General features: G+C 33.9%; 1 protein-coding gene across 1 annotated transcript; it reads left to right on the top strand.

Annotated features, from left to right (window-relative positions):
• The first annotated feature begins 9,901 nt into the window (after positions 1 to 9,901).
• Positions 9,902 to 12,062, top strand: LOC129808543 (uncharacterized). Its single transcript, XM_055858325.1, has 2 exons — positions 9,902 to 10,335; positions 10,548 to 12,062. The coding sequence occupies exon 2, from the start codon at positions 10,599 to 10,601 to the stop codon at positions 11,514 to 11,516; it is 918 nt and encodes a 305-aa protein (XP_055714300.1). The 5' UTR covers positions 9,902 to 10,335; positions 10,548 to 10,598; the 3' UTR covers positions 11,517 to 12,062.
• Positions 12,063 to 13,472: the final 1,410 nt, after the last annotated feature.

Below are 13,472 nucleotides of genomic sequence, written 5' to 3'. Positions count from 1 at the left end.
ATCGGGGGTCAGAAAAATCACTTTTTCTGACTTTTTAAAGCAAAACATACCTGACGCATTAACAGGCTGTCTTTCTATAAAATTAAATTACATATATTTATAAAATTAAATTTTAATCTAATTAGTATTAAAAAATATCTCAATTTTCTTAAATATTTCCGACAGCTTGAGCTCAATACACACCCCTAATATGTCCTTAATATGAGCTTCAGACCTAAGGCTTAGTCATGGCTTAACTGCTCTAATTCCCTATAAAACTCGATTTTTTGAAAACATTTAACTTAGAATTGGATTATTAAAGATAATTAAGTTATTAGGCTTTCAAGAAGCAACAAAATTGCTCGCTATATAGGATTTGGTTGGAGACCTTCGGGAACTGAGCTAAACCACTAGTCTGAAGACCGCTTAACGCAAAGATTAGGTATTATAAGGCTGCAGGAATTCACTAGCTTACCTCTGCCATTAATAGTATAATAAGCGCACATGAAGAGGACGTGATCAATGTGCTCTTACTCATTGCAAACCTCTCATAATGCATCCTCGACCACATTATTTACCAATTTTCATTTTTCTGACCATTTTCACCAAAAATAAGGGGCACTCAATGGGTCAAAGTGGTAGAGCACTCGCTCTATGATGCAGTTGTTCTGAGCTCGAATTTCGTTTAGGTCATCAGGAATTTTTCTGGCGTCAAAGGTGTTCGAATTGCATCCAGTCAGCTTTACTGTACTTGTTTCCACGGGGCATGGGACTGACAACTCCATCCCTGTATAAGAAAAAATAATAATAGATGCTCCGATCCGAACTCTCCTTCCGGGAAGGCCTAAGTTCCTTCTATGGAACGTTGTGCCACCATTATTATTATTTTCACCAAAATACTACCCAATTTGTTGAAATTTTCTTTTCTTCACTGCTCATCTGGTACAATGAGGTAATCACAAAATTCAAAATTAGATCCGATTCCAAACTACCCTATTGTACCTTTCCTGGCATTTTAAAAATGCTTTGATGAATTCAGAATTAAATATGATACATTTTTGGGCTAAAAGTTTCTTTAACCCTTTAACAACGAGACAGTTTTCGCGGACCGAAAATCAGCCAGAAAAACTAAACCGTTAAACAAAATCAGTAAAAGGTCTTACATCTAATCTTAGAAAATCCAACAGAGTCTGATTCGGTGTATTTTTTTCTTCTATGAGCGATAGAAACAAAAATAACCTAAAAATTTAAGTAATTTTTCTGACAATATCAGTGAATGATAATTTTCACTCTAATGAAAAATATTATGTTTGAGTATTGTAATTTCTTTTTCCAAAATGGTTTTGCTTAAAAAAATGGAATTGGAAGTATAAAAAATAATTAAAATTAATTTTCATTATGAGAATTTAAAAATTCGTCATTTTTGAACTTAAAAATTTACTATATAACAAATAGTTGAAGCACTCTTAGAAAAGTTTAGACGTAATTACTAATGAAAATTAGTTGTTCGGGCGATTATTATCAAATCTATTTAAAATGGTTCTTATATTCTTAAAACATTATACTCATAATAAATTTATTAGTAGTGAGAATAGAAGACAATATTTACGTGGATAAGTTGCGGCAATTATTTCATAATGCTTTCATACAATTATATTTGCTTGTGTTAATTAAATGAAATCATTATCCCAACTAATATTGGTCACTAATTCCTTTTAGTTCTCACAACCAATGTAAATAGATGGGCCTATATTTTCATAAAGTTATGACTACTTTTCCAATAGTAAAGAGTGATTTTTATTTTAGTAATGCGTTGAAGCTCTTTCGAATTTTAAGCAACTAATAAGAAATATGCATCACAATGAATGGTATATAGTAACCACAACTAATATGATATAGTTATTACAGCCAATAAGATGGGTATCAACCCCATTTATTTAGTAATTGGAACTAATATGTTATAGTACCCATTACTATTTTGATTTAGTTGTGATAACTAAATGAAAAGGATACTTTAACTAACTGTGGTCAACTATTTCATTTAGTTACCCAAACTAAATATATAGTTGGGTCTATATTTACTATATTTTATAGTTCTAATAACCGCATATGAGCTTGTACGAACTAATTTTTTCTAAGAGTGAGCCTTGCAAAAAATATCCTAGATTCCTTTAACTGTGCAAAAATGTACAAACATAAGGGAAAAATAACTTTAGGTAGTCAGGAAAAATTATTTTCTTTATGGTACACCTGTGCTCCAATCGTCTTTAAAGGGTTAAAAGGTATTCTTATAGTATTCCTAGCATTCACCTTATTAGCATTAAAACGTATTTTTTAGAATTAAGTAGTTAATCTCAAAAGTGGAAGCTGTTTTCCTGATGGAATGTAGTTACTCAATATTATTGATCACCAGTAAAAAAATAGAGTTTTTGAGATTGGCTATTCTGAGAATATTTTTTAATTAAAAAAGAGTTCAAAACGCTGTCATGAAGAAAATGAACATATAATTCAAAATAGAATATATAATCTTAAAAAAATGAAATTACCTTCAAAATAAAGAAAAGAGCAAGAAAAAATCTTATCGCGTTTCCGAGATAGAGTAATACTTTAAAAATTTTATTAAAAATCGCAAGTGTGGAGTGAAAGGCGATACTCCATCTTTAGTCCTATGTATCTCGGGCTAGGAATCTTTTTTATTCAAAAGAAAAAAATGTTTCAGTTAAGGTGCAATGTCTGCAAAATTTTTGCAAGAAAAAGTGCAAAATAGCTTAAATTTTTATCAGGTTTGATGGGCCCCTGATCGTAGAATCATAGGGGGAAATGGGGCAAGTTAGCCAGAGAAATTTACTTGTTTTTAAAGAAATATTGAGCAAAGTTTTATTTTTATAATATTAGGCGCAGAGTCTTATTCCAGAGTGTTTTCAAGCAAATTTATATGCAAATGAAAAGTTTATAAACTTTGTACCGAAGAAATGAGTTTATTTACAAGAATTCATTCGTGTTTCTCAACCATTGATCACCTACCATAGGCAAATTTAGGCTTACCATTGACTTGTAATTTAGGGTGATCACGTGGGGATAATTGTATTGAGCACAAAATGTGCCGTTTTGCCTCGGCAGCTGTTTTCTTTCACATACGTTCATTGTTTCTGTGACCACTTGGCACTTTAATGCGCTTCCATAAATTGCCTATACAAATCGTATGTAATCAATGTTGTACGTGACAGTGAAAATACAACTTTTCCCGATCAAGCAGCAGAAGTACATATACAAAACGCTAATGATCGTACGCGTGCTGGAAGATCGAACACAAAAGAAAATAGTTTTGATGGTCAAGATCAGCTATTTTTGGTGATCCTCAAGACCTAGTGGTTTTTCTATGGAACCAAAAAAACAGCGAAACATTTATGAAGTTTAAAAGAAATATGAAGCAGGAATTGAAAGCTAATAAAGAAAGCATGCAAATGATCAAGAGTTTGGAGAAAAAGCTTTTCGACAAATTTGTTGTCATTTGGCAATTAATGCCATTAGCAATTGTCCGGCGGAGAAAAAAACTATTGCAATTCCACCATTAAACTATCATTTGGCAAAGAATTGGAGTGCAGTGATCACTTTCACTTTATATTTTTCCCAATATTTCTTGTTTTTCATTCGATATTTCTAATGCAGCTAGCGATCAATCTTCGATCATTGCAGTTGCACTCCATGATCATTTCGAAAGAGTGAATCTCTTTGTGATGATCGTAATCGTAGTCGTGGCTCTTGGAAAAAGTGCAAGTGAATCGTAAATGATCGTTACAAAATAATTGTGATAAAAGTAGAGTGAAAATGAACATTTCTCTTATTGTCTGAAACGATTTTTGCAATGATCTTTTTACCAATTTAGATATGATGTAATTGTGAAAAATTACCTTTTATATCCGCTGTCTTGTGAATGATAAAATTCCGCGATCATGTCCGATCTTTTTTTTTCTTAAAAAAAAACTAAAAAGGTTTTAGCCAAAGAAGAACACACTCGAGTGTTAATTTATTTCCTCAATTTCACTATGAAGAAAAAGAGATCACTCATAACATGTGTAATCTCGATGAACACAAAGTGCTCTTTAGTCTTTATTTCAATGATTAGACTTTTAATGTGTTCGAAATTTTAATTGTTGAACCTCCTCAAAAATATGTTAAGCTCCCGTGATCACAAGCAGAAGCAAGAAGTAAATCATTGTGCAAAGATATAAACTTCAATTTGGGCAATGGAAAATGGTTTTCTTCTGTAATGCATTGCATATGGCTATTTGAGTGTTAATTTAGCAATGCACGAGGTATGATTTTGCCAAAACTTTCTCGTTCTGCGCTTATTTTTCATTAAAATATTCAGGCAGATGTTTTATGATTGCAGTTAAATAGCCCTGTAATGGTTATTCATGATATTTTTACGATCGATTTAAATAAGATCATTTAACTATACGCTATAACAGTTGGAACTATTAAGGAATTATACGTGAATCTCCAAGCAAAAAAAAACATATTTTCTCTATTTTGTTCAATATCACAAAAAAATATTTATTATATTTCTATTTTTTATAATATGTTTCTTTTTCATACCTATTTGTTTTTTTTTGCAGCATTAAGTACAACATTTGAACAATATTTTATGAAATTTCTCAATTAAAAAATTTAAAAATTTAGCCGTTGCGACAGATTTTCGATACCCCTTAAAATATGTTTGGGCGAAATGTTCGCCAGGACCAGCTCTAAAACATATCCAAGCTTGAAAAAGCTTGGGCCAATTTTTTGCAAAAATGTGATAACCTCATTTTTTACCTATTTTTGAGGGATAGGGAACGTACGAAAGGGGAGGGGGAAAAGTAAAGAGGTTGGGTACGAGATAATGTCATTTGAGGAGGGATCATCGAAGACCGGAAGTCGATATCTCTTACCGTTTAAGCTCCAGAACAGTGAGAAGTTGAAAAAAAGTCGATTATATAACTACTCTCTCTTTGAGTTCGAGCAGTAAAAAAGGAAAGTTTGAGGATAGTCACAACTGCTTGAACTCTACGGAGAGAGCAGTATGTATATATATAATGCTTCGATTTTTTCACCCCCCTCCCCCGCCAAATTTTCACCTTCCACTCCCCGGAGACCAACAAATCTTCACGTTTCAGACGATTTCTGAGAAATGTCGTCACGCAGTTTGTCCGTCTGTCCGTCCGGCTGTCATCAGCTCTAGAGGCCAAACGGTTAGAGATAGCAACTTGGGACCTTCGGGGGACCCCTCCCATAAGTTGACCCAAGGATCGTTAACATGCCCCTTATTTCCCCCACACCTCCCTTTCCTTCCAAAACTATCTTTTTTAGGAATTGCTCGAAAACGTATCGTGCGATTTTTTTTTTATTTTTGGATTAGAGATTACCCAGACAAGTATTTCGTCTATATACGAAAATCCCGTTAAATCATTCCTAATAACGGTTTTTCAAGGTCAAAGGTTAAAAATACACTAGAGAGCGCATTTATCAAGCGAATGGGGTCATGTTTGGGCTCGTTGGAACGGTCTTGGAATTTCCGACAAAACTGAATCGGTTCCAATTGATTTTGAACTGTTAATGGATCGGTTCATAACCGATAACTATTTTTTATGAAAAAATTAATTCTATTACTTTTAAAACTGCTTTGGGGGATCTTGGCGTCTACACATCAGTAGAATTAAAAAAAAACGCCTTTTTTAAAGAAAATTTCCCCTATCCTTGTAGGCAGAAACGTCAGAATATTTAAAAAAAGGCATTTTTAAAAAAAAATTCTACTAGTATGTAGACGCCAATGAATCGGTTCAATTGAAATCGGTTGTGAACCGGTAAACGGTAAATGATGCAAAAGTACTTTCGCGGTATAGCATCTAGGTCACGAGTTTACATTTCGCAAAGCCTGGGATGCCTGGGACGCTTTGCCACCCCTTTTTTCGACAAACCCTGCTTACTAATTCCAAAAAATAATTATTGAGAACAATAAGATTCAAGCTAACTCTTTCTACTGGTCGAGCATATACAAAAATTTCTAATTTATCTCATAGAATTTTATTTCGAATAATTTAACGGCGTTATCACACTTGCACATTAAAATTTTAATGTGATTCACATTAATTGTCGCTTGTGAGCGTCCAAATATGTTATTTGTGTCTTTGAGTCACTTAATATTTGGGGTTTTTCTATTTATCTATAAGGAAGTGGACTTGGCCTGCCAAAATAAGTTTAAATTTACCTAAAGCATAAATATTTTTCACATTAAAAAATTAACGAGAAAATCGCATTAATTTTTCGCATTAATGCTATAAATCAATTTATATCAAATTTTGCGGTCCAAGTCTACCTTTTTATCAACAAATAGATCAAATTTTGAATATAAAATGATTCAAACACACAAATTACACATTTGGAGTCTCATCAGCGACAATTAATGTGAATCATATTAAAATTTTAATGTGTGCAAGTGTGATAACACAGTAAAACACTGAGAAAATATTCTTAACGTGCTCTTATACCTATTACAGGGATATGAAAAGACTATTTTTTTTTAAATTGCAAGATCAACATTACCCCTTAAGTTTTTTAGCACATGTTCTTACTCAAAATTATTAAAAATTATGATGATGGTTCAAATTAATTTAAAGGATTTATATTAATTTTTGCAAATTTTTAAATAATTTATTTCAAAGTTAAAGGGGTGGCAGCGTCAGAGACATTGCAAGTTGCTTTCACTCCCGAGAATTAGCTCTGCCTTACATTGTTCTTCGCAAACATTTTGTAAGCATATAAGATTGGTGCTGATTTAAATTAGTCTACAAATCACCATAAAACCATCTGAAGTTGAAAATTGTTAAAGAAGAGGGTATTAAAAAACATTAACATTTCAATTAATTATTTGATCAAATCTGGTGAAGATTAGGCTATTTGACCTTAAATAATTCAACATAGCGATTTAACCGGTGAAAGGTGTCTATGAATGAAATGTTCAGCTGGAATAACTTCAGTACATATCCGAAGATCACTGAAAAAGCTTGGGCCAATATTGAGAAAAATAGTAAAACCTAATTTTGTCGTATTTTAGAGGGAAAGGGTACGCATAAAGGGGGAGAGGGGGAGAAAGAGAATAGTTTCGAGATTATGTTATTTTCGGAGGGATCATCGAAGACCGGAATTCGATATCTCTTACGAACAAAATCCAAGAATTTTTAAGAATTTTTAATTTAATCACGTTCTCGTGATCACGTTTCATTGTACTGAAACATTTTGGTTGGCTGTGATCTGCTATCCTTCTTCTCTTATTCCTTCTCTGTCTTATTACTCCTCGGAGACCAGTATACTTAGCCTCACTCCTGGCTTTGTGGGTTTTGGCCAGGCAGAGCGGCCTCTTGCTTCCGAGAGCTCACTTGAGCCAGCTTTTGCGTACTCCTTTTGTCATGGGGGTTGTATTCTACAACTCCCTTTCACAAGCACCTGGCAAGTTGACTTTTTTATATGGAGCTATTTGAAGCCAATTTCCTAAATTGATCTCGGACTCAGCTCACAGTGCTCCGAGGAAAAAATGTATTTAAACAAAAATTTAGTATATTTATCCCTCCATACGGAAAGGTATCTTATAATACGGAAAAACTTCTCAATTTTTAGATATTTAGCGTAACGGTCGCCAGTGCAAAAAAATTCCCATATAAATTTAAATCGAAATATAAGAAAGTGGCTTCAAATTTCAAGCAGTGCGCTAGAACGTCGCAGTTCGACATTTCTGGTGCCTTTTAGTTAGGGTAGAGTACTTTCTTTTTTTTTTGCTTTTCGATTTAAATGTTTCTGATTTAATTCTGTTTTCTTTTTTTTTGTTTTTTTTTTTTATATTTTGATTTTTTTTTCTTTCGTAGTTAATTAGTCATTGTAAGAAGGACGAATCCAAATTATGGTTTTTTGAAAACAAATAAATAAATATAAATAAAAAAACTGTTTTTTTTGCACTTTAAATTCTAGAACGTTAAATAGAACTAAAGATTGCTTTTTGTTTCCAAATAATTTAATTCCAATATTATATTAAAAGCAACGATTTTTTTTCTGATGCTTCCGGTCTCGGGTCGGGTTTTGCAAGATTCACTAGTTTTAGATCCTGTATGTAAAGTCATTTAAAGACTTTTTAGTTTGTTATTTTACGGAGATTTATATTGGTTCAGCTGAACCGGATCTATTCTTATTGTATTGTTTAAAAGAAATAAAAATGACTTTACCTAGATTACGTGCTAATAGCCAATTTTCTTGCAATTTATTAAGCTTTTTAATTATTTATTGGATCCAATAAAAGCATGAAAACAGGACTTATCCAAAAGGAAAAATATGTTAAATTTTTTTGTAATTCTATTTCATTGCTCGACCTCAAAGAGAGAGCAGTGTATATATTTTTTACAACTTACTTACCGGACTAAAGTACAAAGCGTAAGAGATATCATCTTCACAGTGACTCCTTCTAAAAAAATATATCTAGGGGAAAGTGGGGCACCTTTGAAAATGGGATTTTTCACCTATTTTTAAATATAATTGAGTGTTATCGTGATATAATTTAGCTTCTCGATCTGTTTGTGCAGCTAAATTATATCACGATAAGACTCATTTTTTTTAAATAGGTGAAAATCCTAATTTCAAAGGTACCCCACTTTGAAAGGTGCCTCACTTCCCCCTATAGACTTTTCGCCCTTTTTTCCATCTCCTCTTTACCTTCCAAAACCATGTATTTTTTTTAGGTTTTCACAAAAACGACTCCAACGATGTCTTTTATTTTTGTATCTTATGAAGAATATAAAAAAAAAACTTTATATAAAATTTGAATAAATTTCCATCCGAATGTTTGAAAACTAATTAAAGAATTGACCATGAAAATTTAGCAGTATAAATATAATAAAACCAATAAAAATATTACCTTTTCTATCCATTACGTTTCCTCTAACAAAAATAAATCAAAAACAAACAATCAAATAAATACGTTGCGATTCTGCGTGAAAGTAATTGTTTCTTTAGCAATTTGCTAATCGAAATGTGCTTCATACCACTGAGAAAAAAAAACAGGGCGCGATTAAGATTTTTTCTTCAGAAATTTAACACTTTTTAGGTGTAAAAATATATCAACATTTTTTAATGTTAATTATACACCTTATTAAGGGTAAAATTCACATGGAAAAGGATACATTTAACACCTAATATACCTAAAAAGGGTAATATTTTACACCAATTTTGGATCAATACTGCAGGGTGAAATTAACATTTCCGGAATGTTATTTTAACTTTTTCGGATTTCTCTTAGTAACAAAACAGTTTTTTAATATTTGTTTTATAAAAATAAAAATTATCGTCAAAAGAGCCGCATCTAGTAATGTGAAAAATTGTTCTTAAGATGTTAAACCAAGATTTATATTAGAATTCATTCTAAATAAAAAAAAACGTATTAGTTTCTACCTGCTGCTCACTGTTTTTTCGATTTTAGTTATTTTTTGCTCGGTGATCAAATGAATTAAATTCGCTCATTAAATTTAAAAATTCATAAAATTTTTTGATTAATGTGTTGCAGCAAAATCTTGTTTTGCAAACATTTATTTTCTAACACTTTCATACTGAATTCACATGGTAAAAAATGACCGGAATTCGAAACAAATAAAAACTCTTGATTTTGCTAATATTATTTAAATTTTAATCATTATTCCATAAAAAAAATTGTTGTTTTTAGAAGACCATTTCTCTATAGAGCAGCATCTCAAATTCCACTTTGTGCCGAAAACTATTCATATTGATTTATTTTATGATTATTACATTTTAGAGCTTAAACTAAGTCAGTTGTTTCAGTGGTTATCAATAATGTTATCAATAAAATAAATATAATTTCTTATGATCTATGATCTTCAGTAATGTGATTATGTCTTGCGAAAATCAAGTTGTTGCAGAGATGAGCACAAATTTTATAATAACTGGTATCGGAATGATTGATATATGCACATGAATTGTGAGTAATCTCTCCAAAGATATGATCAATGAGATATTTCCAGGAAATTCTGCCAGGAAACGCCAGTACTTTTCGCTAAAATTTTTCACGCTCGTTGGTGTCTCTCGGTGAATTTTTTTCTTCTTCAGCCGCATATCAACAATGGAAATTAGAAGGTACAACTTTTGTACATGTGTAGCTAAATTGTCTGGCCGATTGATCTGCGATTAGTGGCTGGTGTCTCAAGACACAGCTTGCCCCATGCAGTGCTCCGCATATAAAAGCCAATGTGATCTCCAAACTGAGCATCAGTATTTTGCAGATTGTTGTACGAGCAAGACTGTTGGGAAAAGTGTACCTGGGTGAGTACATAGCTTTTCGATTTTCACCAACGAAAGTGATATTTCGCATAAAACTTGGGATTATGCATAACTTTTCCCTTCTGACCCCCGCTATGTGAGATCGTTTGCAATGGTGTTTGGTGCGAGAAAGTGATCTTTTCGATTTCACTGGTGCGGCGGAGTCAATTGGAGAAATCCTTTAACACTTTGCTCTTCTTCTCTGATCGTCTCAGATTTGTGATATTTTGTGGGAAATTGATTAACGTGCGTGGAAGCTATTGAGGATGAAGATTGCCAGTTTAACTATTGTACTGTACCTGATCTATGCTGTGTCAGCACGATCGCACCACAAGGCGTCCAAGAAGAAGGACTATGAGTATGACTATGGTGGTGATTATCAGGGAGCAGTGTCTGGAAATGGGAACCATGCATCATACTCTTCAGTGGCAGAAAATCATGGGGCATCCAGTAAGTCAGGATACAGTGCAGGTTCTGGGTTACGGTCGATTGCTCAGGGATCTGCTGATCAAGCAAATTCAGCTGTTGCTAATCAACATGCTGCCGCCAAGCAAGCAGCTTTTGTGGCCAAAAACACTTTGGCACAACAGGCTGTGCAGGCTTCAGCTACTGCCCAGGCTGCTTTAGCCGGCAAGCAAGTTCTTTTGCAAGGACTGGAACAGCAAAGCATAGAGGCTCATCAAGCTTTGGACAGTGAAATTCAGCAATTGCAGCAAGCCAAGAGGTCTGCCAAAGCTGCCCAGCAAGCAGCCCAACAAGCTCTCAATCACGTCGCTGTTCTCACAGCTGCTCTCAACAATGCCCAGTCCACATCGGATCATGCTCAGCAGGCTGCCAGTGAGGCTGCAGCTGAACTTGCTTCCCAAACAGCCATGGTTGGAGCTGCAAAGACGCGTCTGGAGACAATTGAGGAGCAACTCCATTCTGCTAGAATAGACTTTGAGGCTACACAATCAGCTGCAGCTAAGGCGGCTGCGTCAGCCCAAGAAGCCCAGAACAATGCTGCAGAAGCCGCCATCCACGCTCAAGTCCTGTCGCATGATTCCATTGGTCATGGATCTGATCAGAGTGATCACATTGACGATGTAGCTACGAATCACAACTACGGAGAATTTAAACCATCTCACCAGGGACAGGATTCAACATCCTATCAGCAGCAACAGCAGTACTTGGCCGGTTATTGATCTAACGATCTAGCTCTTAGTATTATTTTATTTATTTGATTTTTTTAGGAGCAAAAAAAATACTCCCACGAGTCTGTTGAACTACAAGTACTTGTTGCTATTTGTGCAATATACCGATCGTGATCGCGAAAGCTCTCTTTTAAATGATATTTGCTTATAGGAAAACCAAAAAAAATCACCCAGTTAGAGTTTCTACATCTCTCCCACTTTTGCATTCTCTCATTCCATCTTTTCTCTTTTCCCCATTTCTCTCTCATCTTCTTTTCCATCAACCTATTGAACATGATCTTGGTCTGGGCAAAACTGGTCTCAAGTACTTTCGACTTATCCATCATCATTTATAATAAATCGCCTCACCAACACTTTTACTTTCGCACTCTTTATGTATTACAAAGCATCCAAGAGGCATCAGAAGCTTAATGGGAATTAGTAAAGTGTCCACAAGATTGCAGATATCTCGCTATGTTATTTTAGTATAATGCCGTTTTATATTGTTACCGTGTGAATAGAGAAAAAAATTTAATAAAAATGAACATAAAAACAAAATGAGTTAAATTTCTATTCAGAGTAATTAATCTGGTCTTATTAGAGGTTTCTGCTTGGTTTTTCTTCTACACAATTTAATAACTATTTTTCATTATAGCCTTTCAATTTAATACGTTTATTATTAAATAGTATATTTCGCTATAAAAGTGGTGAAAGAAGGTTTACTAAACGCAAATTCTAATGGTCATAATTTTTTTTTCTGTTTTTTGCGTAAAAGCATGTTGGAAGTCGTTGAAGCCCGTTTTTTGCATTTGAATTTATCCAAATCGCGTCTTGGATAGACTTATCGAAATGTGTCTTGGCTAAAATAAGGTTTAGAGAAGACCAATGAAATTTTGAAATTTTTGATTCTTCATACAAACCATCCATATGATCTAGTTTTTCTTTTGCCTCCAGCGGTAACACAGTAGAAGTAGAGTCTCGCTATAGGCCATCGCTCTATAGTCCACAATTTATCGACCGTTGATTTCAAAACACTGATTTTAAGATAGGTTATGTTTTTTAGTACGCGACATGCAATGTTGTCTTAATTATTTTAGTATTTTTGACAAAGTTTATTGAGTAGTTGTGATAATTATGATCCATAATGAAGAGAGAGAGGACAATGGCAAAGAAAGTGGAAGCCGTCGAGCAATGTCAATACTAAATGTCGTTGATGAAGAAAGGATAATTAAAAGCGATTAAAACGCGATGAGCCACCACGCAAATTCCGATACTCGCGGGAGAATTATCGTTACCCATTGGAGAGCTGAACCCATGCGCAAACCCACTGCACTCACCAAAAAGGCAACGATAGACTGACAGATAGAAAAGGACGTGCGCAGAGCTCCCCTCAAGACGTCAACACCTTAAGTGACGGCTTCTATCCCAGCGAGCACAGATACGATGATGGCTCAAGTATTAATTATGCTACTCTAATAGGAACTTTAATAAATTTCATCGAATCTGTTATGCATTGTTCTACATTGATAATTTTAAAAAATAATATGGATTATAGTGCGACCCAAGTGTCAAATCTGGAACCAAATATGGACTATAGCGAGACTCTACTGTATTTTGGTAAAATTTTCGAATTCTAAAAGCTTAGAAAAAATTACACGTTCCGGTCCCGGTACTTGTCTGATTTTTTCCATATACGTTTATGTGTTTCTGAGCTAGAAGTTAAACGGTAGATATTGATTTTCTTCTATGAGAATTTTGCTAGCTTTTTGTTCATTCTGCACAAAGAATAGTTAATCAGATCAATTAGTGACACTCAAATCGTTTAGTCGTCTCGGAAGTGAAAACATGAAAAATTCCTGCCTCGACAAAAGATTGAACTGAGGACCTTTCGTTAGCTTGGTTCAGGTCAATTAAGTGCTAATTTGCTGATACTGGCTCGGGAATAAGCAGATATATCGTCTTAGAGAT

This window comes from Phlebotomus papatasi, chromosome 1, assembly GCF_024763615.1.
Source record: "Phlebotomus papatasi isolate M1 chromosome 1, Ppap_2.1, whole genome shotgun sequence".
NCBI classification, from domain to species: domain Eukaryota; kingdom Metazoa; phylum Arthropoda; class Insecta; order Diptera; family Psychodidae; genus Phlebotomus; species Phlebotomus papatasi.
The sequence above is the reverse complement of the archived record's forward strand: the minus strand, read 5'-3'. Positions and strand labels throughout refer to the sequence as shown.

Bases quoted from the DNA above. Each gene is read 5' to 3' on its own strand.
- LOC129808543 (XM_055858325.1), top strand. From the start codon at position 10,599: ATGAAGATTGCCAGTTTAACTATTGTACTGTACCTGATCTATGCTGTG.